The 26,429-nt window shown below is 53.8% G+C and overlaps 1 protein-coding gene across 2 annotated transcripts; it reads right to left on the bottom strand.

The window, feature by feature from the left end:
• Positions 1-26,420, bottom strand: PLEKHO2 (pleckstrin homology domain containing O2). Of its 2 annotated transcripts, XM_025390699.1 has the most exons (6): positions 26,281-26,420; positions 19,369-19,518; positions 12,822-12,938; positions 7,650-7,754; positions 6,084-6,182; positions 1-2,459 (listed from the first exon to the last, which is right to left on the bottom strand). In XM_025390699.1, the coding sequence occupies exons 1-6, from the start codon at positions 26,290-26,292 to the stop codon at positions 1,470-1,472; spliced, it is 1,473 nt and encodes a 490-aa protein (XP_025246484.1). In that variant the 5' UTR covers positions 26,293-26,420; the 3' UTR covers positions 1-1,469. The 2 variants fall into 2 exon arrangements, with proteins under 2 accessions (XP_025246484.1, XP_025246485.1); XM_025390700.1 differs by lacking the exon at positions 19,369-19,518 and having other exon boundaries at positions 26,281-26,404.
• Between the last annotated feature and the right edge of the window lie 9 nt (positions 26,421-26,429).

Genomic DNA, 26,429 nt, shown 5'->3' with positions numbered 1-26,429 from the left:
TGCAGCCATAGAGGACATCTGCCCCTCCTGATCCTTGATTACTACCTCAAAAACAAAGTGACAGTACAATAACGAAGGCATTGACCTGTGCAGCAAGCCTCAGCGGGCTCGGGGAAGGGGGCAGAAAGACCAGGGCATGTTGCTGTGACCCTCCCTTTCTCTCTTTCAGTAAACAAAAGTGCACATTCAGAAATCTGGGCAGGTCCTATCAGAAGCTGCTCCCACCCCACAGGCCCCAGGGAGAGTGGCTGGACCTCGGGAGCCAGGGCATCTGCACCTACAGGCTCTGCCCTCAGTCCAGCTGCTGCAGCACGATGGAGACTGGATGTGCCCCTCAAGTCAGGGACAACGTGGGGGACAGGCTGGGAGAGGACCAGGGTGCAGGGATGGACCAGGAAAGGAAAAGAAGAAAATGTCTCTTCTCCTAGAAAGTTACAGGAAAGCAGCCCATCTGGGGCTTGAAGGCGGGGAAGTGGCTTCAGACACCAACATACCCCTATCAGCATTTGAAGAAATGACTGGGATACTGGACCTGTTTCGGCTGAGAAGGACCTACAGAGACCCAGATAAATCCCCATCTGAGGAGGCACAGAAGTTGGTGGGGATTCTCTTCTGAAGGCTGACATATCATTACAAGTAAGGTTTTCTAATGTGGACATCAGGGCCACTGTGGGATTCACCTCTTCAGAAATATACAAGGCTGGACACTATCTAGGGGCAGAGACTAGACTAGAGGACCCTTTAAGTTTCTCTTCTACTCTTGAATCCTCCAGACCTAAGCCCTCCAATCACAGCTCACCTGAGAGGAAGGGGCTGCAGAAAATGTCCTTGTTTTGCAAAAAAGGAAACAGGGCCAAAGAGAGAGAGGTCACACAGCTAACGTCCTCCTCACAAAGAGGCCTCTCCAGCTCCAGCTGGGTCCTACATTCCCCGCAACTGAGGGATGAACCTAGAGCCTGGACCCAAGGCCTCTGCAGCTACTCAGAATAGGTGGGAGGGGGCTAGCTTTGAGGCTGCCTTAGCCATGAGGCTCTTTGCCTGGAAATAGTTGGAGATGGGAGCTGCAGGGGGCTCAGCTGTGCTCTATTCAGAAGTCAGGAATGTAAACTACTGGGGATGGGTAACAGAGATGATGTCATTCCCAGAAACCCCAAGTGCCGCCCCCAAAGCCCTGGGGCAGTTTGGAACACCCACACAAACACATAGGTCCCAGGGCGTGTGCTCCCAGCCCCAGCCCAGCGGCCAGGCCAGATAGCCAGGTGGTAGCCCTGGATGGCACCTGGCACCACTGGCCAGAGCAGAGTAGGAAGGACACCAGGAGTCTCTTCAGGTCATGGCCAAACCCTGACATGCCCGATGGCCCTCCTGCAGCCATTGCTGTAGAAGCAGAAGCACATTTCTCAGCAGGGTCGGGCCTTGATGGACTTGACGGATGGCCAGGAGGGATGGTGCCTCTGGCCCAGCAGGCCCTAGGGTGCACTTCTCCTGTAGAGGGTCACCAGCTCCTTCCGCTTCTCCCTTAGCCCAGGTGCTTCCTGGTTCCGCTCTCCCGAATCTCTCATTTCCTGCAGGACCTGGGTGGCCTGCCTCAGCTGCTCCACAGCCTGGCTGAGCAATGTTTCGGCGCTAACAGGGACTGGCTCACTGCCCAGCACCTTGTTTAACAGTTTCTCTGTCTGTTCCGAGGCCACCTTCACCTCCAGCTGGGCCCGATATAGCCGTTCCCTGGGCTGCAAAGGACGCCGCGGGCCTTCCCCAAGCAAGTCCCCAAGGGAGGAACAGCGGGGATGGAACTGAGGTTGCAGGTCCCAGGGGGGCAGTGCTGTGGATGTTGTTGCATCCTTTGGGGGAGTTCCTGGGGTGCCCTCAGCCTGGGAGGGCTTGGCAGGTTCAGGACTGTCATCCATGCCATTCACTGAGACCTGCGCTGTGCCTGGAGCAGGTGGCCCAGAAGCCTGCATCTCACCCATGCAGGCTTTCAGTTTCTCCGATAAGATCTTGGGTGGGGGTGTAGGGGGCTTCCCACCCTCCCTGGGGGCAGCCTCAGAAGTCTCTGAACAGGGTGCCTGGGACGGTTCTGCACTCTCTGCAGCAGGGGGCTCCTGGGAGCTGGGGTTCTCCCAGCTCACCTTCAGTTTGTCAGGCAGGACGCTGTTGGGAGGCTGCTCAGAGCCACTGTCTTCCTCTGCTGGGGTCTCTGAGTCTTCTTGGCTCTCAGGGGAGACCTCAGAGCTTGCTGAGACAGGGGTTGGGGCTCTCTCCCCTACAGGGGTATCCACCCTGTCACCAGGGCTGGTGGTCTCAGGTGCTAGGAAAGGCTTGGTAGGAGGCATGAGGGGCCGGGGTGTCTCCCGAGGTTGGGCTTCACTGACATCATTGCTGGGGGCAAACACCTGTGGCCCACTGTCCGGAACATCAAGATCCAGGCGCAGAAGCCCGTCAGAAGCTGCGCTGGCCACCTGGTGGGGGGATGGTATACGGGTGTCATCTTGGCTGATGAGCCACTGGGTCAGGTGTGCCCACTGACATGAGATCTTACCCTCTCCCATCCAGGTTGTCCAGGCCCCCAGCCCCCCAGCCTCCCTCTGTCCTGGCTTCTGTGGCTACTTGATTAGAAGCAAAAGTGATTTCTTGATGAATCTTCCTCTCCTTTCCCTCACCACCAAAAATTCCCTGTTTTGGAATCACAGGCCAGGAAAGTCACAGCCAGGGTCCTCTTGGAGCCCCAGGCTGGTTTCTGGTATACTGGACCTAGACTGGACTATACTAGCCTGGGTGTCAGGGGACAGAGTTCCAGCCCTGTATCTAACCCCTACCTAGCTGTATGGCCTTCAGAGGTTCCCTTCTCTGCAACCCACCTATCCATCATCATACCTAGGGTCCCCACAACCAGTTGGCCAGTCAGAGACAGGACCAGGACTCAAACATCTTCCAGTTCGTCTTAAGCTCACTGACTTCTGCTTGCTCTTCCTGGAGACCTCTGTTCCGTCTGCCAGCTTCTCTCCAGACTTTGCCTGTCCAGCTGCTCGGCAGCCTGTGCCCACTCTCCTCGTGTCATCAGATGGGGTCCCAGACCACAGCTAACCGCCACAGAACAGCTGCACCAGAAAGCAGCTACCCACCCCCACCAGGCACCCAGGACCAATAGGGATATACAGCTAGCCCCACAGTCATGAGACCCTCCCAGAGAGCCTCAGAGGTCCCAGCAGGGCTGGGAGGAGGCCTTTCCCAAGGTCCCTCAGACGGTGGCGGTCCTGGCTGGGATCCTCACTCTCCCCTGCCACCTTATTTTTCTTAAGAGATGGGGTCAGTTGGGCGCAATGGCTCGCGCCTGTAATCCCAGCAGTTTGGGAGGCTGAGGCGGGCTGATCACCTGAGGTCGGGAGTTTGAGACCAGTCTGACAAACATGGAGAAACCCTGTCTCTACTAAAAATACAAAATTAGCTGGGCATGGTGGCACCTGTAATCCCAGCTACTTGGGAGGCTGAGGCAGGAGAATTGCTTGAACCCGGGAGGCAGAGGTTGCGGTGAGCCAAGATCATGCCATTGCACTCCAGCCTGGGCAACAAGAGCGAAACTCTGTCTCAGAAAAAAAAAAAAAAAAAAAGGGGGGTCTCGCTCTGTCACCCAAGCTGGAGTGCAGTAGCATGATCACAGCTCACTGCAGCCTCAGCCTCCAGAGTAGCTGGGACCACAGGCATGTGCCACCATGCCCAGCTAATTTTTTGTTAGTAGAGATGGGGTCTCCCTTTGTTGCTGTCACTCCCTTTTACACATACACAGGATCTGGCTGACACATGATATCAGGCACTGAGGACCACCAGAAAGTCACCTCACCACACACACACACACATACATACATTCATACACACACACACACACACACACACACACACACACACACACATACACATACATACACACACACACACACACATACACACACACATACACACACACATACACACACATACCCACATACATACACACACACATACACACACACACATACACACAGCTGCCTCCCTGAACTCTTCTGTGCAGAGGGCCCCTCCCTCCAAGGCTAGCCCTCCCCACACCCGTCCCCGGCCCCCCTCAGGCATTCCTTTTCTCTGTGGCCACCTCAGTGCTCCCTCTGCAGGATCCTATCCCTTAGCTGACAGACAGGCACAGGCTGCTGCAACTCAAAAACAAACCTCCCATGACCTTGGGTCCCTCCCTCTGGCAAACCCAGCCCTGCACCCCAGGACAGCCTTAAATTGACTCCTTTTAGAAAATATGCTGCAAAGCCGGGCGCGGTGGCTCAAGCCTGTAATCCCAGCACTTTGGGAGGCGGAGATGGGCGGATCACGAGGTCAGGAGATCGAGACCATCCTGGCTAACACGGTGAAACCCTGTCTCTACTAAAAATACAAAAAACTAGCCGGGCGAGGTGGCGGCGCCTGTAGTCCCAGCTACTCGGGAGGCTGAGGCAGGAGAATGGCCTAAACCCGGGAGGTGGAGCTTGCAGTGAGCTGAGATCTGGCCACTGCACTCCAGCTCGGGCGACAGAGCCAGACTCCGTCTCAAAAAAAAAAAAAAAAAAAAAGAAAATATGCTGCAAGGCTGGGCGCAGGGGCTCACGCCTGTAATCCCAGCACTTTGGGAGGCCGAGGCAGGCAGAACACGAGGTCAGGAGTTCAAGACCAGCCTGGCCAAAATGGTGAAACCTCATCTCTACTAAAAATACAAAACTCAGCCGGGGGTGGTGGAGGGCGCCTGTAATCCCAGCTACTCGGGAGGCTGAGGCAGAGAAATTCTTGAACCCGGAAGGTAGAGGTTGCAGTGAGCTGAGATTGCGCCACTGCACTCCAGCCTGAGCGACAGAGCGAGACTCAATCTCAAAAAAAAAAGAAAAAGAAAATATGTTGTAAATGGCACCGCCTTTCTTGTCCTTGGTCCTGCCCTTGTGACTTGCGGCTGCCAACCTAGCTGATGCCCACCAGGTCTTGTGCCCATCTCTCTCCAGATGTGCCACTTGTCTCTGGCTTCCTCTTTCTTGGCTCCCTGCTGGCTGACCTCCCTCCAATCCCTAAATGTAGCACTTGCTGAGGTTCTTTCCTGGCCTCCAAAATCCTCCCCTGCAGCATTAGCTCCACTGGTCTAAAAGAGGCTCCTCCCTTCCCCCCTCCCCCTTGCCCATACCCTCTCCAAATTCCCTGTGCCCAGGGCCTCCATACTCCCAGTCTCCAGGCTTGGGGAACCTCAGACAACCTTCCCGTGGTCCAATCCCTGGATTCAATCACAAGGCCAGGTGGCTCTTGCTTCCTAATGTCCTCCCATCAACCCCTCCCTCTTCATCCCCTCCAGGGGCCTGGAAAGTCGCCTCTCCCATCTACTTCCTGGCCCCTGCCTCTCTCTCTCAACCCAACCCATCCTACCCAGAGCCTCAAACTGACCTCTGGAATGCACCCTCCCTTCCTGTCCCCAGCTTCTTCATCCAAGGCCTCCACAATTTCCTCCCTATAACCCCCTTCTCAGACCAATCTCCCAGGCAAATGGAGCTGCTCTGCGTACCTCAAACCCTCCCGCTGTGCCTCAGCTCACAGCATTCCCTCCACAGAGAATCCCCTGACTCCAAGTCCACCAAGTGAACCCCTGCCATCCTTCAAGGGTCAGCTAAAATGCCAGTGGCTCCTTGTGGTCTCTCCTGCCCTGACCTCCTAGAGCCTTCCTCCACACAAAAATCAGACACAGCTCTGCTTGGAGCAGTCTGTGGAACAGGCCTATTTTTCAGCTGGAAGCTAAGCTCTGAGGGGCAGGGACTGGCTTCAAGGGCTTCAGTTTCCCTCTGGCACCAACTCTGGCTAAGGACAGATTCAACATTTGTGTGTGGATTGAACAAATGGAAAAGGCCACAAGCTCAGGGACGTCCACACCCTGAGCACATATAACACAGGTGCCCCATCACTTCCTGTCTACTCAGGAAGCCCCAGCTCCAGGTGTCCTCAGGAAAAATGTGGCCCCAAGCCTGGCTGCCTCCCAGAGGAGCTGAGGTCCTAGGCTCAACTAATCCCCCAATCCACACTGGGCAAGGCCCTACCTCCTTCAGGTGGACTCTTGTTGGCGGCCGGCGCCGCTGGCCCCCTCGCACCCGGTCCCGCGTCACATGCTCCAGGGCACAGCTCTTGTCCACCTTTACCTGGAGGGAGGGGGAACCAGATCAGCCCCTGCCAAGCCTTGGGGAGTGCGGGAAGTACCCAGGCTGGACCTGGCTTAGAGGCAGGGTCAGTGCCCCACCGCTGTCTCTCTGGGCATCTCCCTACCCTGGCCTCTGCTTCTCTGACTCTGCAATGCCCCTGGGGTCTCTTGCAAAGTCTGAGGCTCTCCCTCTCTGCAGCTGCCGTTTTCCTCAGTCTTCCTGCCCAAATATGAGCCATCGGTCCTTGCCCCTGAGTATATCACAAATATATAAGCAGCCCTGAGGTGGCTTTGGGGCTTAGGTAGGAGAGAAGGTAGAAAGCAGCCCATGCTCCCCTGGTACCTGGTTTCTGGAAAAGGTCTGCCCTGGCCTCTGCCACTCTCCCAGGACCCCTGGGGAGAGCCCAGGAGAGAGCAGGGCCTCTGCCCCTTGAGCCTGGAAGCCTGGAGGGCAGCATCTTCTCTCTGAGGGTAACAAAAGGGGTCAGGATTGGCTGGGAAGCCCCAGAGTAAGAGTCACATGGGAGGTCCAGACTCAGAACCCTGGAGCAGCCTGGCCCTATGATGGGGAGGGGGGCTCAGGCCCACATGTGACTCCAACTGTCTCTGTCCCTCCGTGGAGAAGCGGACTGTGGGTTGAGGCCCAGCCCATGGCTCCTATGGCCTCTGCCAATATCTACGATATGTCCCATCATCTCTCTCCCATGGAATGGGGACAGTTTTCTCCCAGGTAGTGAAGGGCTGAGCATGACATGTAACACAGGATACGACATAGGAGTTACGGGCTGGGAGTCGGGGGACCTGGGTATTAAGAGGGGACTTGCTTGGAAAGATATGCTCCTTAACATAATCCAAGGCATCACTGTAGGGGGCCCCTAGGTCCATTTTAGCCCAAATAACCAAAGATTCACGATGTCAAAGACAAATCTCCCTAGGAGATCCTGGCCCTCGGGATGCTCTGCCTGCCCCAAGCCAGACTGTGGCTACTGCTGCCACAGTCCCCAGTACAGCACAGGGAGCAGAGGTCTGCAGGGCTGAATGGTCATTGCAGACAGAGAGGGAGGCCCAGAGCTGAGAGCCAGCCTGCCCTGGACCTCATGAGCAAACTGAAAAGGGAGCTTTCGGGTCACTCTGTATCGCTGTCTGGCCTGGGCCCACCTGCTGCTTCCAGCTGAGGCCAGGCTTAGAAAGGATGCATGCTGCCACCAGTCCAGTTCCAGCCCACCACTTATCTGCTTTCCAGTTTAAGACAAGTTACTTAATTTCCTTAAGCCTCCATTTCATCTGTAAAACAAGGACAGCACCACCTACTATGAGGGGCTGTAGTGAGGACTACAGAAGGTAACAACAATGCCCTATAGCAGTGACATAATCAAGGGGTGGTCTGTGGTGAGGAGGGGCAGGGTCCTCTCCTAGATCACATGCAGTGGGAAAGGAGACACAGAGCTGTCCACAGACTGCATCGCACCTCATCGAAAGCCTTGTTTTTGCCTCGGTTAATCCCTTCATTGAGGGCTTTGATCCAGGATTCCTTCTCCTCCCCGGTGGGTGCCTGGAATTTGATGTCGCTGACCTGCGGGCAAGATGGATGGAGTAGATGGCAGATGTTTAACAAAGCTCACATTTGGCATGTTAAGGAGGCTTCCTAACCTAGATCCCAAAGTCAAACCAAAATGACCCCACAGTAAGTATGACACTGGGACTTTGGGCAAGGAAAGGGAAAGATCTCACAGAGAAGCCCTCCCTACTGCCCACCAGCATGCAGCTGGGTCTGAATTCGAATCAGCCTGGCCTTGTGGAATCAGCCAGGATCTGGTCCAGCTCCATGGGACTCCCCCAGGCCAGCTGCCTGGGCTCCGGGCTTCCGTTTACTCTGTAAAGTAGGAATAGCCCCATTCTACATTCAAACCCACCCCACACCACCCCTGAGTCCATTCCCAATTCAGGTAGGAGCTCTGAGCTCCTGTTAGAATCAGAGGGTGGCTCAGAGAACCCTGACCCTGCCAGGCCCAATGGCCAGACAGGAAGTGAGAGGAAGGAGTGAGGCCATGGAAACTGAGGGGCTGCCCCATGCAGTGGATATGGCAGTAGGGCCTCTGAGTGAGACAGTCCACCACTTACAGGTGTCTGACCTCAGGCCTCAGTTTCTTCACCTGTGAAAGAGAATACCACCAGAACCTGCCTCATGGAGCCATGGAGATCATTTTTTAAATGATGTATCCAATTTGTACACCCATGCTCATAGCATTGTTCGCAACAGCCAAAAGGTGGAAGCAACCTCAGTGTCCATTGACAGACGAATGGATAAGCAAAGTGTGGTCCATATGTACAATGGATTATCAGCCAGCCTTAAAAAGGAAGAAAAATCTGACACATGCTACAACAGGGATGAACCTTGAAAACATTGTGCTAAGTGAAATAAGCTGGACACAAGAAGACAAAAACTGCCCGATTCCACCTATATGAGGTACCTAAAGTTATCAAAATCATAGAGACAGAAAAGAGAGTGGTGGTTGCCAGGGGCTGGGGAGAAGGGCAATGGGGCATTATTATTTAATGAGCATAGAGTTTTAGTTTTACACGGTGGAGAGTTATGCGATAGATGGTGGTGATGCTTGTACAACATCATGAATGTATTTAATGCCACTGAATTGTGCAATTTCAAACTGGTAAAGATGGTATATTTTTTTTGACCACAGATGTTTTTTTTTAATTGGGGGAAAAAAGATATATCTAAAGTACTAAATCTGGAGCTGGGCAGTGAATACTCAGTAATAGGAATTAGCACCATTGCCTTCCCTCTGGACAAAACAGTTGCAGTTTCCTCATCCATAAGATGGGATAACACTGCCTACTACCAAGCAATGCTGAGGAAATTAAACATAGTAGGTGCTCAGTAAATAGTTCTTGAATGAATGAGCCGACAAATTAATGAACTGGCCCAAGTTTCCTTCCCTCACCGTTTTTGGACCACTGCCTACTCTCTGACCGCAAGATGCCCTAGTCCTTTGTTGGCAGTCGCCAGCTTGCCCATCCTCCGCCCTGGTGTTAGATAGTACCTCCCCTCCCTCCACTCTCCAGTTATGTAACACCGAGGTCGGCCTGGCCCCCTCAGCATCCTCATTATATAATTTCCTCCTGGCTGCCACTGCCTCCTCCTCATACAGGGCCCTGGGTCCCACCCCCACCACGCCAGGCACAGCCAAATGCTCATTTGCATGACCAGGGTAAATTCGATCCTGGAAGCAGATCTTCAGTTAAGTCAGAAACCCCAGGGCACCTTGGCAACTGCCTCAGCTCAGCCATCAGGGCTGCTGGGGGCTCAGGGAGGGACCACACTGCATCCGGGGTCGCAAAGGCTACCCAACTCTGTGATGGGACCTGCTAGAAAGGAAGTCTGGGGCCAGCCCTTCTACCCAGCTGCTGCTCCTATTCACAGGCTGTGACCCCTGCATGGTGCAGGATTTAGCATCCAGGGAGCTTGAGAAATCTACAATTGAACTCAGGAGCCAACGGAACAAGAGGAGGCCAGAGAAGAGCAGGCCTAGAAGTCCGATTACCAAGTTCTACTTGCTTCACTACTCTGGACCTCAAGGGGACAAGAACAGAACCACTGGACCCAGCCCAAACTGCAGCTCCTTCCCCACTGGCCCAGCCCACCTGAAGCAGACTGCCTCAGCTCTCTTCTGCTCCCTTGTGAGAAGCAGAAATGGCCTCAGGGAAGACCTATTGTGCAAGCCAAAAGGTTCCCACAGGAGAAGGAAGACAAGGTTAAACAGGACCCAGCTCTACCCTCCTAAGGAACCCTGTATCTGGCTGAACGAGCCAGGCATTCCACAAGGATGACCAGAATAGAGACAATTAGAATACCAAGAAGTTACCAGCCTGGGCAACATAGCGAGACCCCATCTCTACCAAAAATATGAAAATTAGCCAGGCATGATGGTATGTGCTTGTAGTCCCAGCTACTCAGAAGCTGAGGTGGGAGGATCACCCGAGCCTACGAGGCAGAGGTTGCAGCAAGCTGAGAAAAGGCCACTACACTCCAGCCTGGGTGACGAGTGAGATCCTGTCTCAAAAAATAAGAATATCAAGAAGCTGCGCCTCTCCCCCAAAGTCATGCTGAAGGGCCACAGGCTGTACAGGTCCCTGCCCTGAGAACTTCCAAGAAGCCCCAGGACACAGGCACTTCTAGGAGCTTAGATGCTAACAGGACTGGCCACAGACTAGGCCCACAAGGCCTGGGAAAAGAGGAAGGACAAAATGGCAGAGAGGAAAAAAGTGGGAGGGGAAGAGAGGAGGCAGGAAAGAGGAAAGGGCCAAGCTGGCTGAGACCAGCAGGGCAGCAAGGCCCAGCAGTGGCCACCCTGCTTCCTGGCAGCGTCTGCCTGTGACCTCATGGGCCGGGGTGTGGGGCTGGAGAAACAGGGGGAGAGGGGCATGTAAGACATTGGAGTCTTTGTTTATTTGATTAGAGGGGAAAAAAGGCGGCCTCAGGACCAGACAGCCAGGGTCATGTGACCTCCTGGCCGGCTGGAGGCCTCACTGAGGATGGGGAACACCCAGGCCGCTGAGAAAGGAGGGTGAAAGGATGTGGGAATGCGGTGCCCTGGGCCAGGTCCACCAACTGACCTCTGGAGAGCCCCAATCTGTGTGAGCTCCTGGGGTGGGGAGGGTCAGGGGCCCTTGAGCTGGAACCAGGATGCACTGTTTCATCCGCAGCACCCACCGCTTGCTCCACAGCCCCATCTCCCAGGTGATTGTCCTGTTCTCAGAGCCAGCCTAAATTCTTACAGGGTTGGGGGCTGGGAAGGAGGATGTTGGCTGAAGCAGCTGAGAACACAGCTGCACAAACAGGCTTCTCTGAAGGTGATGTCCCACCCTGAGCTGAGTCCAGCCCACCTAGTCTACCAGCTGATTCTCGGAGCTGGGGAAAAGAGATGGCCCACAGAACAGCACAGGCAGAGGCCAGAGAGGCTAGCTCTCCCTCCACCCCACATCCACATAGCACACTAAGACACACACCCAGACAGACACACGGCCAGGTGAGCACTCAACTGCATTTAAAAAAGGTACACGCAGGCCGGGCGAGGTGGCTCAAGCCTGTAATCCCAGCACTTTGGGAGGCCGAGATGGGCGGATCACGAGGTCAGGAGATCGAGACCATCCTGGCTAACACGGTGAAACCCCGTCTCTACTAAAAATACAAAAAACTAGCCGGGCGAGGTGGCGGGCGCCTGTAGTCCCAGCTACTCGGGAGGCTGAGGCAGGAGAATGGCGTGAACCCGGGAGGCGGAGCTTGCAGTGAGCTGAGATCCGGCCACTGTACTCCAGCCTGGGCGGCAGAGCAAGACTCCGTCTCAAAAAAAAAAAAAAAAAAAAAAAAAAAAAATCTTCACACAGAACATAGTTTGCATCTCATCTCTCTCAAACACACATCTACATGTACAGCGCCCACTCAGGAAGGAAGTGGGTCTCCAGGACAGGGTTGGGGCTCCAGGGCTTGAAAAGATTAAAATGTGACTCCTTTTGTCCTCAAAGAGCCCTAAGCAGCAGATGGTCAAGTGAAATCTGGGCCCAGTCCCATAAGCCCTCAGAACACTATAATTACACCAGCCCCTACCCTTGGACACACTTCCAGCTCCCAGTATCACAGCTCCACAGCCCCCTCCACTGCTATCTTGGTTGCTTCTGTGCCCCCACCCCCTGCAGAGTAGGACAAAGGGTCAATGAGTAAAGCATCTTGGTATTCAGGGTCTGCAGAGGACTGGGCTCCCATTCCCTAAAGCTGGGGGACAATGGCCTCCAGCAGGCCCAGACCAGACTTGCTCCCCAACCCCCAACCTCTGTGACTCAGCCCTATTCTGCAAGGCTCCACATGACATGCAGAGGACAAGGCAAGGAATGGCCCAGCCGCAGATGGGTGCAAGCTGGCGAGAGGTGCTGTGCACGCCAGCCTCAAATCTGAACTCGCTCCTGACATCTGGTGGGTGTCAACACCCACCAGACTCCCTGCCAGAGAAATGTGGTGCAAACAGCAAACTTCATCTGCACACACAGCATGTCCCAAGGAAAGACTCTCTCAAACCAGGGACCTTTCCCAGCTACAGCCACAAAAGGAAAGTGCAAGGGGAGGAAAGCTGGAGGGCTGCAGGCCTCCCAGTCCTGAGTCCAGGATGGGCCCACCCAGAAAGGCCTGGGATGAAGGGAGGCCGCACCCTCCCGCTCTGCCCCAGGCTACATCAAGGTGTTGAGGCCTGGCAGGGTGGAGGCCTCATCCACAGCTCTCCTGCCTCAGCCCTGGGCCTCCCCCAGGGTCTGGGGTAAAGCCAAGTACCCCACCTCCCAAACGCTACTTTCCAACTACAGCCTGGGATGGAGGGCCTGGGCCTGCAAGGGGAAGACGAGAGCAGAGCTCTTTCAACAGAGCCCTAAGTGCATCTCTTATCAACTAGGGGCTTGGAAGACTCCGAGACAAAATGAGTAAAGGTCTGACCTATGGTGGCTGCTAGGGCTGAGCCTCAGCCACATGCAACAGAAAACAGGCTTTTTAAAGGGGCCAGGCCTGCTAAACCTGCTTAGGCCTCCCAAGGCGACTCTGGCCTAGAGGGAAATGGGGCAGCAGCAGGCTTCTTCCTACCTTGTTCCCTGGGGATCGCAGCAGGATAAAGCGGTGTTTCCGCTTGAGGAGGGCACGAAGGTCCTGGCACTTCTCATAGCTGCCCAGCTCCACGGTCTCCACACACTTCTGATCATCCTGGGGAGGGAGACAGAAGGGACATGAGCTGGTGACAGTCAGACCCACCACCACCCTCAACCACTCACGCCCCAGACCCTGATCCCACTCAGTGAGGACATCACTTGGTCAGAGCGAGGACCTCAGGCTGCCAGTCAGTCACCAAGATGTGGTGTCCAGACCCTGGCAAGTGCATGCTGGCTGGAGGGATGCCCATGAGGCTCCCCATCCAGATGGGAGACGGGCACATAGCCCAGAGGCGGATATGTGCCTAAGGCCAGAGGAGGAAACAGGGGAAGCTAGAGAGGCTAAGAAAAGGCTGTCTGGGGCCGGGCGCGGTGGCTCAAGCCTGTAATCCCAGCACTTTGGGAGGCCGAGACGGGTGGATCACGAGGTCAGAAGATCGAGACCATCCTGGCGAACACGGTGAAACCCCGTCTCTACTAAAAAATACAAAAAAAAAAAAACTAGCCGGGCGAGATGGCGGGCGCCTGTAGTCCCAGTTACTTGGGAGGCTGAGGCAGGAGAATGGCGTAAACCCGGGAGGCGGAGCTTGCAGTGAGCTGAGATCCGGCCACTGCACTCCAGCCCGGGCGACAGAGCGAGACTCCGTCTCACAAAAAAAAAAAAAAAAAAAGAAAAGGCTGTCTGGGGTCCAGCCATGCCCAGAGGCCAAGCAGAGATCTCTGGAAGAGACAGCCAGAGGAAGAATGCAGAATGCCACAAAATGGCAGGCAAGGAGTGGGATGGGGACGAGGGACAACAAAGACTTTCCAGGAAGAGCCAGAGGGAAGTGTGAACAAGGCACATTTGGGGCTACATGCCCTGCCTTCAGCACAGCCATCCTGAATTGTGTTTCTCACTCAGCATCATCCCCTGCTGAGCCTTGGCTTGAGAGAGCAGCACCTCATCCAAGGCTGCAGGCTACATACAAGCAAGAGGCAAGGGCTCCTTCAAGCGCATCCCATCCCCACCCCACCACTTGGAGGCCTCATCATTAGAAGGGCCAGTGGCCAGGACAGTGTCCAACCTCTTCCTGGCCATCTCTGGACACTAGCCAGGCTGTCTTCCTGCCCACCACCCCTGATATTTGAGTGTGTTCTCTACAGGCTCCACCCATCAGGTGCCTGTCCAGCAAGCTGCCTGGAAAAAGCTCTTCCCTCAATGGTGGTCAACTGGTCCTCTTCCAGGGAAGAACCAACTGGAACAATTTCCTGGGTGTGGCACTCTCATCCAGGAGAGTCTAGGGAAGCAGAAGCAGATCCTTTGGCGGGGGAGGGTACGCCACCCTGGGACTGGCCAAAAAGTTAAGGAAACTCTTGCTGATGTTTAACAGAAGGAACCTGACACTCATGAGCACTTCTGCATCCCTGAGTCTCTGAACCTCATGATAACCCTGAAAGCCTACAGCCCCGTATCTGCCTCATTTTAGAGAAGGAAAGAATGAGGCCTGGAGGTGAAGGGATTTGCCCTAGGCACACAGACCCAAATACAAGGGGCAGGGCCCCAACTCAAACCACAGCCTCTGACTCCCAGGCCAGGGCCCTTTCCAGCACAGCACACTCCTGCCAGTCACAGGCAGTAGGTTGCTCTGCACGAGGGGTCCTCCAAGGGTGGGACCTGGGCCAGTAGCATCAGCACCACCTGAGAGCTTGTTAGAAATGCAAACTCCTGGCCAGGCGCGGTGGCTCACACCTGTAATCCCAGCACTTTGGGAGGCCGAGGCGGGTGGATCACGAGGTCAGGAGATCGAGACCATCCTGGCCAACATGGTGAAACTATGTCTCTACTAAAAAAAAAATACAAAAAAAAATTAGCCAGGTGTGGTGGCGGGCACCTGTAGTCCCAGCTACTCGGGAGGCTGAGGCAGGAGAATGGCGTGAACCCGGGAGGTGGAGCTTGCAGTGAGCCGAGATTGTGCCACTGCACTCCAGCCTGGGCGACAGAGCAAGACTCTGTCTCAAAAAACAAAAGGAAATGCAAACTCCCAGGCCTCATCCCCACTCAATCATAAACCTAGGGGAGTGGGCCTGGCAATCTGTGTTCTAACTAGCCTTCAGGGATTTTGATGGATGCAAATTTTGTTTGTTTGTTTGTTTTTTGCTTTTCTGAAACAGAGTCTTGCTCTGTCGCTCAGGCTGCAGTGCAGTGGCATGATAACAGCTCACCGCAACCTCTGCCTCCTGGGTTCAAGCGATTCTCTGGCCTCAGCCCCCCAGGTAGCTGGGATTACAGGTGCCCACCCCCACACCCGGCTAATTTTTATAGAGATAGGGTTTCACCATGTTGGCCAGGCTGGTCTCGAACTCTTGACCTCAAGTGACCCACCTGCCTCAGCATCCCAAAGAGTTGGGATTACAAGCTTGAGCCACCACCCCTGGCCTGGATGCGAACAGTTAAGAACCACTGCTACTAGCCTGGCCAACATAATGAAACCCTGTCTCTACTAAAAATACAAAAATTAGCTGGGCATGGTGGTGTGCGCCTGTGGTCCCAGCTACTCAGGAGGCTGAGGCAGGAGAATCGCTTGAACCCAGGAGGCCGAGGCTGCAGTGAGCCAAGATAGCACCACTGAACTCCAGCTTGGGTGACAGAGTGCAACTCCGTCTCAAAGAAAAAGAACCACTGCTTTACATCAGAGGTTCTCAGTCTTGGTGGCACCTGGGAGCTTTTAAAAACCCCAATGCCCAGGCGACATCCCAGACCAATTATACCAGGATCTCTTGGGGGGCAAGGCCCAGACCTCAGGATTTTTTAAAGCAGATGACTGTACATCTAATGTGGATAACCACTAATCGACTCTCTCGTCAGCCCCTCGGAGAAAGGGGAACAGATGGCCAAGGTGGCCTTATCTCTCCCAACCTGGTTCAATCAAGTATCTTTTCTTTTTTGCTTCCATCCATACATCCCTTTCCAATCTCTAGCCTCCAATACCTTCCAGATTCCTCAACTAAACACATGGACCAGAAAAATCCTCCTGCTCTGAGAAGCTCCCCATCATGAACCCCTGAACTTGAGTGCTCTCCATCCCATCACTTACTGCTGGGGGGATGCAAACATCTACAAAGCACCTGCAAGGTGCAGACACCCTACGAGGTGCTAGGAGCAGAGTCCTGCCATGGGAAGACACAGTCCTGACTCCCCGCTTGGCCATCTTTCTCTACCCCATTCTCTATCTATCTGCACATCCTTCTGTTCCCCCAACTGCACCCTACAAGAAGCAGCCCCCAAGCAGAACATATAAAGGACCAGTTTTCTGAGTGCCTGGTTCAGATTGAGAACTCAGGAAGTCTCCTCCTCCCCAGGAATCTGGAGCAGGGAAACTGCCCAGGGAAGAATCCTTGCTTGAGAGAGAGCAGCTTACTTGCCCCGTGTCCACAGGCCTCCACTAACTGGATCACCACTGGCCCGAATACACCCTCCTTTGCCTGGGAACAAAAAGTCCATCCACCTCCACCACTGAGCTCCCAACAACTGCCTGTCCTGGGTCTCCTCTCCACCCCACCCAAGACGCTGAATCATCCCAGCTCTTCTGCAGCTCAGAAAAACGGATAAACCAGCAGGCAATGGGTGAGGGAAGCATCTTTGGAATGTCAGCCTCTCTGACAGCAAAGAAACAGCCAAGAGCCATTCGCGTTCGTTCGTTCGCCTAGTTCCTTACATCAGAAAGAGGAATTGAGCTAATAAGCATTTCTCAATTCCTACTCCCAGGCCAAGCTCCCCCACCCCCGAGTGCTAAGTTCTTGAAATTGCATTTACATTTTTAATAGCAATATTTTTCAAAAAAGGAAAAAAAGCGTGATTTAGATTTTTCATGTTTGGGAGATGTGAAATCCTTCCTGCTTCCCAGCTGTGGCCAGATGTGGAGAGGCAGTTTAGGACAAGTGACAGTACCTGACAGGCTGACAGCTGAAAGCCTGTCACTTAACTCTCATGGCAGCTGGCACTGGAAGAAGCTGTGACACCCCCCTTTATTGGTAAAAATATCCCCCTGCTGCCTCATTCCCAACTGTGGCACATCCTATTTTGGTGGGAGCAGCAGTAGAGAACATCTGGGGGTGCTGTCTACGCACCCTCATTCCCTTGCCCTCTTCCCACCTCTTCTCTGACACCCTAACTCCATGAGCCAGCAACTCAGGCAGGTCAGACAAGGTGCTTCTCCGGGTTGCCTAACCTTTCTTGTCCTGGGACAACTGTGAATTTGCCAAGATAGCCTGAGGCAGGCTGGGAGAGGCCAATGAGGAAGAGGCAGGCTCCCCCTTCTTTTGCCCCCAGGCCAATTCCTCCCCAGGTATTTCATCTGTCAAAGGCATATTGTGCTACCCTGTTTTCAGTGGATGGGCTCTCCGATAGCCTCAACCACAGCACACAAACAGCATCTACAAGGAAAAACCACTTTTCTTCCTCAAGTCTTCACCTACATCTTAATTGACTCTTATTTAACACGCAAGCTTAGCATCCTTGGTTGTCCAAATCCCAAGCCTGCTGAAATCAGAAGGGGAACAAGCATCTGAAGTGGGAAGAAGTGAGGGCTATTAGAGGCACAAGGACAGCAGAATTGCAACTTGATGTTAAAGGAGAAAGAAAAGCTGAGAAGTACAGCCTCCTGCCAGTTCAAAACAGAGAGGCAATGTGCCTCTCTACCCCTATGCATCTAGAGAACCCACTCTGCAGGTGGGTCTGACAGGTGATGACACTGAGCCTCCAGGGAAAGGTTTTATTTAGGCCAGCATCTTCTCTTGAAGAAAGCAGAGAACATTTAACATATTTTAGAGATTTTCTTGCAAAAATAAGTTCTGGGGTTTACTCGCTGGTGTCTCTTGGTAGAAAGCATGCTGGATTTGCTTCTAGACCTAACTCCTCCATTCACTGAGAGATGCTGTACAGTCATCTTGTCACCCTGAGCCTCAGTATCCTCTTCTGTAAAATATAATATGATGACCACTCTCATGGGACTATTGAGATTTGTCACAGGGAGATACCTAAGAACGTATCTCCAAACAAGTACAAGTGCTACTTATTATTTCTTTTTTGTTTTTTTGAGATGGAGTTTTGCTCTTGTTGCCCAGGCTAGAGTGCAATGGCATGATCTCAGTTCACTGCAACCTCCACCTCCCAGGTTCAAGTGATTCTCCTGCCCCAGCCTCCCGAGTAGCTGGCATTACGGACATGTGCCACCACACCCAGCTAATTTTGTATTTTTAGTAGAGATGGGGTTTCTCCATGTTGGTCAGGCTGGTCTCGAACTCACGACCTCAGGTGATCTGCCTGCCTCGGCCTCCCAAAGTGCTGAGATTATAGGTGTAAGCCACCACGCCCAGCCCGCTAATTATTATTTCTACTACTACTGTTTAATGGAGCAGGCTTCAGTTTTCTACAACATTCACTCATACAGAACCTTGATCAGGGACAGGAAAAGACTTGCACACTAGATGCACATACAGTTCAAAGAACTCTCGGCCGGGCGCGGTGGCTCACGCCTGTAATCCCAGCATTTTGGGAGGCAGAGGCAGGCGGATCACCTGAGGTCAGGAGCTCCAGACCAGCCTGGCCAACAGGGTGAAACCCTGTCTCTACTAAAAATACAAAATTAGCCGGGTGTGGTGGCTGACGCATTGATCCCAGCTACTTGGGAGGCTGAGGCAGGAGAATTGCTTGAACCTGGGAGGCAGCAGCAGCAGTGAGCTGAGACAGTGCCATTGCACTCCAGCCTGGGCAACAATAGTGAAACTCCATCTCAAAAATAATAATAATAATAAAAAAATAAGAGGGCCAGGCGTGGTGGCTCACACCTGTAATCCCAACACTTTGGGAGGCCGAGGTGGGTGGATCATGAGGTCAGGAGATTGAGATCCTCCTGGCCAACATGGTAAAACCCCATCTCTACTAAAATACAAAAAGTTAGCTGAGCATGGTGGTGCGTGCCTATAATCCCAGTTACTCTGGAGGCTGAGGCAGGAGACTTGCTTGAACCAGGACCCAGGAGACGGAGGTTGCAGTGAGCCGAGATCACGCCACTGCACTCTAGCCTGGGCTACAGAGCGAGACCCTGTCTCAAAAAAAAAAAAAATAGCTGGGCATGGTGGCGTGCATGCCTGTAGTCCCAGCTACTGGGGAGGCTGAGAGAGGGGAATCACTTGAACCAGGAGGCAGAGGTTGCGGTGAACCGAGATCCCGCCACTGCACTCCAGCCTGGTGACAGAGCAAGACTCCATCTCTGAAAAAAAAAAAAGAAGTCTCATCTTATCTAGAAACCCTAGAATTGCCCCCGGATGTATTGTCCCCATATACAGAGACCCAGAGAGGATTAGGTACTTGCCCAAGGTTGCACAGCATGGCAAAAGTGGAGCAGGTCTCCTGGCCCCAAACCCAGGGTCCTCTTACTAACTTGACTGCCCTCACTTTGCCCCTGTCCCAGAACCCCCAACCTCAGGGCCAAGCAGGTCCTCACCTCATTCTCATAGACCAGTAGCTGGGCCTGGCAGAGGAGCAGATATCGGTCTTTCCAGAAACCCAGGAGGCCCCCACTGCTCTTCTTGATCCAGCCAGCCTTGTCCACCGTCTGTGCTCCTCGAGGCTTCTCACCCGCTTCCTTCACACCCTGTAACATAGCACCAGGACATACCATGAGGGCTGCTACCATGGGGTCACAGGTCACAGGTTCACAGGTCACACAAGGGATGTATCCCTATGCTAAGTACCTAATGACATCATCCTATGTGAGCTTTCCCGCAACCCCCAAGGCAGATATTCCTAACCCAGGATCAGAGCTAATAACAGCAATAGCAGCAGCCACTTTACTCTGAGCCACTGTATAACATTTGATACACATAGTGTCATTTAACTCTTACAACTCCCCTCCAAGATGGTAGCCTCATTATCCATACGTTATAGCAAACTAAAGCTCAGAACGGAGAGACGACTCAACAGAGGTGCAAACCACGGCTAGAGGACAGAGCCAGAATTCTAAGCAGGTCTCTCTGACCCCATGTTTTTCCCACTCCACCATTCTGCTTTCATGTGTTCATTCAGTCAACATAGGTACTGAGTGCTTACAACATCATAGGAGAATAAAAGTAAGGCAGTCTCTGTCCTCAGAGCTCACAGTGCGGGAAAATAGGAGTTGAACAAATAAATACCCAGGCATACCCATTAACCTGTGTGAAATGCTATACCAGAAATACACAAGGGGCAGTGAGAGGACAGTGGGGGGACCCAGTTCAGGTTGGGGTGGCCCAGGAAGGCCACCCAGAACAAAGATTGGAAGGACAGGCAGGCTGAGTGGAAATCTGCCTCTCTACCGCTATGCTTCTAGAGAACCCACTCTGCAGTCCCTCCCGCTTCCCACCCAAAGCAGGAGGCTCCTCTCCCCTCCTGCCCACTCCAGGCAAGGACCTTAGGGTGGCCACCACATCTAGTGAGGGTTCCAAGTACTCTGTCTTTGACCACAGGCTGGCACAGGAGTTAAATTCAAGCCCTTCTCCTGGACTTGGGTAGACACTCTGGAGCCTTGGAGCCAGTGACATCTTGTGCCTCACCAATTGCCTGCTTGGATGGCTGGGTGCCAGGTACACGCCTACCAGATGAGGTTGGGGTCAGATCCACTTCTAGGTCCCCAGCACCCAGCCCTGTTCTTTTACACATAATGGGTGCTCAAGAGGTACCTGTGAAATGAAAATAAAAATACACCCCCTTTGCTAACCACTTTGCTTCACTGATAGGTATCCAGAGTCTTGAGTGTGAAGCTGGGGGTGAAGGAGAGGGGATCAAGAATGTGTCAGAATCGGCCGGGCGCGGTGGCTCAAGCCTGTAATCCCAGCACTTTGGGAGGCCGAGACGGGCGGATCACGAGGTCAGGAGATCGAGACCATCCTGGCTAACACGGTGAAACTCCGTCTCTACTAAAAAATACAAAAAACTAGCCGGGCGAGGTGGCGGGCGCCTGTAGTCCCAGCTACTCGGGAGGCTGAGGCAGGAGAATGGCGGGAACCCGGGAGGCGGAGCTTGCAGTGAGCTGAGATCCGGCCACAGCACTCCAGCCTGGGTGACAGAGCAAGACTCAGTCTCAAAAAAAAAAAAAAAAAAAAAAAAAAGAATGTGTCAGAATCTAGAGCCTGCTAGAAGGAAATTAGCACTGACTAATTTTGACTACATTATCATTTACATAAAATTCAAAAAAGGGGCCCCAGTTAAAAGAGGTGTGCCTCTCCCCAGGGATATCCTGTGGCCACAGCTGCTTTTGGAAGAACAAGCCCAAACAGATGTAAGCGTGGTGCACTGTCAGGAGCTGGGCAGACCTGGCTTCCCTGGTCTCTGTCATGGCAGGGGAGCCCCAGCCTTGTTCTCACTGTGGGCCCCCGCCCCCTTTTGAATTACACATTCTAGTAGTGGGGAATCTGGGCTTAGAAGCTGCAGTCATACAGACTGAGGCAAACCACTTAACCTCTCTGAGCCTCAGTTTCTTCATCCGTGAAATGCAGCTACTAACAGCAGAAGTTGTAAGGAATCCAACTCCATGAGGGCAGGATTTTTGTTTTGTTCACTCCAGTACCCTCATTACCTAGACAGTGACTGGCACATAGTAAGTGCTCAATAATCTGTTGCTGAATAAAGGCAAAGCATATAGAGCAGTTCCCAGGATGCCCTAAACCTAGTAAATGGCAGCTGTCGTTATTGTTACCATTGTCACTGCCATCCCCTCTGGCACTCAGGGACCCTCTCCCTGGGCCCAGTTCCCAAGTCAGGACAAGCCCTTTCTGGTCTATAACTGCTGGCCTCAGATCTCCAGGAGCTCCAGGAATGTGGGGTCCCCCCTTGGGGTCTCCCTAACTTGTAGATGGCAAGAGAAATGGGGAAGTGAGGTGGTCCAAATGGTCTTCCCGGGGCCAGGTATGGTGGCTCATGCTTGTAATCCCAGCACTTTGGGTCGAGATGGGCAGATCATTTGAGGTCAGGAGTTTGAGATCAGCCTGACTGAAACCCCATCCCTACTAAAAATACAAAAAATAGCCGGGTGGTGATGGCGCACGCCTGTAATCCCAGCTACTCAGGAGGCTGAGGCAGGAGAATCGCTTGAGCCAGGAAGACACAGGTTGTCGTGAGCCGAGATTGCACCACTGGACTCCTGTATGGGTAACAGGATAAGACCCTGTCTCAAAAAAAAAAAAAAAAAAAAAAAAAAGTCTTCCCGGATATAAGACCAAGGAAGCAGGACGCTGGCTTCCACCCTGTCCAGGAGAAGAAGGATTTCAGCACCCTTTGACAAGGAGAAGGCTCTCCCATTCTATCATGCACTCGACTCCCATTCCCCACATCACCACTGACACCTCCAGGGCCCTAACACCTTCAGCAAGCCCTACAGGCTGTCACAGGCCCAGGGCTAGAAGGGAAGAACAGGGAAATGGGAAACCCCACCCCCACGTTTCACACTGACAACCCTCTGACTGCAACAGCAACAGCAAGCACAGCACCACCAGCCCCTCCCAGGCCTTCCACATGATGGGCAGACTCTTGGTTTCTCTTAAACAAGGCAGTGAGGTCTGTGGAGTGTGAAGCTGTTGCCTAGTCACCCATCTCTGAGCTCCAAGCCTCTTGCTTTCAGGGGACCCACCCACCACCCTATAGGATCTCACACCCCTTTCTAAACTCTCTCCACTCATGACCTCTCCTGAAAACTTTCTACCCTCTGGAAGCTCCCTAGGGCCACAGCTGGAACCTGTGCCTAGATCACTGTCACTTCTGGGCTGGTGTAGCCCAGAGAATACCGTGACAGGATTACCTACAGAAGCAAGTCCAGGTCCTTAAAGGATGAATGGGACCAGGGCAGGACTAGGCGAAACCGCACTTTGGGATGGAGGAGGGGACAACTGACGGGCTGCAGATGGTATGACCCACAGCCCAGCCACAGAAACAGCCACCCAGGGGAGGCCTGGCTGGAGGCCAGAGTCCTACTTGCCTCCAGCCAGCCCCCTTCCCTGCCCCTCAGAACCCCTCCCTCCAGGGGGCCTGGCTATGCCCCAGTAAGTTTTAATAAAGGGCCCCTCCCCTTGGCAGGGCTCACAGGGGAGGTTTTGTCCTGCTCAGCCCAGTTTCTCGGCCTCCTCTCCTCACTGAGCAGCTGACCACTGTTCTTCCTGTTTTGCCCTCTCCCCTCCCATCCCTCCTCACCCAGGCCCTTTCCTGCCCACTGTGAGCAGCTCCTAGGCACCCCTAGGCACCAGCCTGCCTCCTTTGGATCACTCATTTAAAAAAAAAAAAAAAAAAAACCAAGCCAGGTCACCTCAACTGTGTACACAGAAGGGGACAGATGAAACCATAACACCAGTTATGAGAGACAGAGACTAGAAGAAACCTGATTGGCACCTCACATCCCAGGAAGTTTATGACAACCTTTGCTCTTTGACTAAACCCAGCGATGTTCTGACCCAACTCTACTAAGAATCCACCGTGTCACAGTCCCTTGCCGGGGCATTCAGAGAGAGGAAGCACAGGCTCTGCCCCAGGGCAACTTCCAGTCTGAGGTGGGTAACAGATACCCCGCATAAGTCCCCTGTCTGGTGGGGAGCGGGTAATCTCCTGCTTGAGAGGCTCCAGCCTATTGGCAGAGACATAGCACTTACCCAGAGGGACGTTCCTAGCTCTCTGATGAGGTAAGGGTTTGGGGTTCATTTGGGAGACCCCTGCAGAAGGTAGGGTTTGGGGAGGGCTCTGAGGAGGGGAAGAGACACACGCCTTGGTCCAGAGAAGGCAAGGCACGAAAGGTTATCAAAGCCCCTGCCCTCTCAACCCCTTTTCTATAGAAAGAGAAAGTACAGCCCAGAAAGGGCAAGAGATTACTCCGTGGGACAGAAACAGTACTGGGACAGGACACTGCCCTGCTTGTCTCTAGATGGTGAGTGCAAGTGGACAGCCTAGAAGCCAGGGAAAGGCATGACTGCTGGCAGAGGACAGAGCCCCAGAGCAGAGAAGAGAAAGCCTAGGTCCATGATTTCTACCCTTACTCCAATGGCAGCAATAATACCCCCACTGATACTCGCAGTTTTCCCAGCTTTTGCATATACATCATCACATTGCTCAATCACCCACCCTTTTCCTTTTACAAATGAGGAACCGAGGCCAGGAGCATACAGGTGGGCAGATGTCCAGTACCCAGACCAGCACCTCCTCCCCAAGCCTCAGCCTGACAAGAGCTACCAGCCCATTGCATAGAGGAGGTCACTGAGACTGAGGGACCTTAGCCCAGGGTGGCTGGGCACAGGGAGGAAGCTGAAAGCTAGCAGGAGGGCTGAAAGTAGCCATGTGAAAGTGAGATGATGAAGATGGCCTGGGATCATGGGGCAGAGCATGTGGCTATGACATAAGAGGTGTTTTAGAGAAACAAAGATGGGCACTGAGGCCTAGTGCAACAAGCGGAAACTACTGGGAGAAGTGGGAGGAAACCAGAGTTAGGGATGCCAAAGGGGAGTTGGGATAGGAAGCCCCTGCTATGGGGGTGAGGCTTGCAGGGGCTTGGGTAAAGCGGACAAGACCTTAGACGGCCCAGATATTTAGATAGCTTTGAGCATCTGGGAGTCAGAAAGTGGCAATATAGGCTGGACGCAATGGCTCATGCCTGTAACCCCAGCACTTTGGGAGGCCAAGGCAGGTGTATCACCTGAGGTCAGAAGTTCGAGACCAGCCTGACCAACATGGAGAAACCTCGTGTCGACTAAAAATACAAAATTAGCCAGGCGTGGTGGTGCATGCCTGTAATCCCAGCTACTCGGGAGGCTGAGGCAGGAGAATCACTTGAACCACGGAGGTGGAGGTTGCAGTGAGCCAATATCTCGCCACTGCACTCCAGCCTGGGCAACAAGAGCGAAACTCCGTCTCAAAAAAAAAAAAAAGAAGATAAAAAAAGAAAAGAAAGTGGCAATGTGAGAGATTCAGGACCAAGGGGAGTACAGAGCTGAGCTGGGCCCAGGAGGTGTCCGGAGAACTTCCCTTAATTAGGGGCCAGAGCAGATCAAGAGATGGAGTAATCCTGACCCACATCCTCTGGGAGCAGGGGAGGGGCCCTGGCCAGAGAGCCCAGTCCTTGCAACAGGGGCCTGGGGAGGGCAGATGGCAGCCCCACCCAACAGCACGAAAGAAACCGCAGCAAATCACAGAGGCCTGACTTTGCCCCCTACCTTCACCTACTGAGAGAAGGGGCCACTGTCAGGCCAGGAGTAGGAGGAGGACAGGCACTATATTTTGTAGAAGAGGAAATGAAGGCCGAGAGGGGAAGTGACTTATCTACCACCCCACAGAAAGGCAGGGCCTGGCCTAGAGGGAGCCCTGATGGAGGACCACTAGCTGCTCCTATCCATGGCCCCGGCAAAGTGGGAAGTGGGCACTGAAGGGACACGGGCAGCCTGGTCCACTCTGTGCTTCCCAGCTGGCCAGGGTTCCCCCAAGGCAGAGAGCTTCATCTTTCCTTCCCATCCAAGGAGGCAAAGATATGCCCCTTCCCTTGGCTGGGAGGGCCTGAAGCTGGGACCCCCTCAGGGGATAAGAAACAAATTCACCTTCCTCTAGACCCAACAGGCCCCTCCTTTTAACTTAATCATTCCACAGGCACATATTAAGTGCTTGCTGCGTGCTGGACCCTCGGATAATGGGGCTGCTGGGAGAAATGAGTTTGCAAGTAAAGGGCAGAGGCAGGGGCAAGACCCGATGCCAGGCCAAGAGTGTTCTGAGTGGTTAGAAGGAGGCTCCAGGGACACAGCTGGTCCAGCCCTCGGGTGGGGAAGGCAGGGACCAAGATCAGACCCTAGGTGGGCCTGACCCCTGATTCCTTCCCTACAGCTGCTCAGATGGATGTGGGGCGGGAAGAGAGTGGGGGAAAAGGAGATACAGACTTATACAAGGGAGAAAAAAGCAACTTCTCCAGTCCTCCTGTCACCAAGGCATGGTCACATCCTTGAGACAGGAATCCCCCAACACACACACACACATACACACACACACACAGAGTCAGGATCCGACCTGGCCGGTACAGGGAGTCAACGGTAATCGGGGTTCGAGCCCAGTCACCCAGGCCACTTTCAGCAAGTCATCAAACTCGCTGGAGTCTCAGTCTCCTGGTCAATCCAATGGGAACAGTAACAACCACGACGCCCCACAACTGGTGAGACAGTCAAAGAGAATGAAGGAGGACGCAGACTGCGAAGTCCCCGATATGGATCCCGCTCCCCGCCCCTGTCCCATTTGCCCAGGCTCTTCCTGAGGTGAGACTGACGGGAGTGGGGCGGGCAGGAACGAGGGCCTGAGCCCAGGACCGCTAATCCCCGTGAGGGGCTCGAGGACCCCAGCCCAAGGCCCTGCCGGGCCCCGCCCTCACCTCCTCCTCCATGGCCAGTCCGCCGAGATCCCACCGCTCAGCCGCTCGCTCCCGGCGCCGCGCGGACTCTGCCACCGCGTCCACACCCGGCCGGGAAGCGACTCTTTGCGTTCTGTCCCGCCGGCTGCCGGGGGCCCAAGAAACTTCGG

This window comes from Theropithecus gelada, chromosome 7a, assembly GCF_003255815.1.
Source record: "Theropithecus gelada isolate Dixy chromosome 7a, Tgel_1.0, whole genome shotgun sequence".
Lineage (NCBI taxonomy): Eukaryota > Metazoa > Chordata > Mammalia > Primates > Cercopithecidae > Theropithecus > Theropithecus gelada.
Note: the sequence above shows the minus strand (reverse complement) of the source record. Positions and strands in the feature narration are given on the sequence as shown.

Coding starts and splice junctions, on each gene's coding strand:
- PLEKHO2 (XM_025390699.1), bottom strand. Junction 12,939..19,368: donor TACTGGTCTATGAGAATGAG/GTGAGGACCTGC, acceptor CTCCCTCCCCAG/GATGATCAGAAGTGTGTGGA. Junction 6,183..7,649: donor AAAACAAGGCTTTCGATGAG/GTGCGATGCAGT, acceptor CCCTCCCTCCAG/GTAAAGGTGGACAAGAGCTG.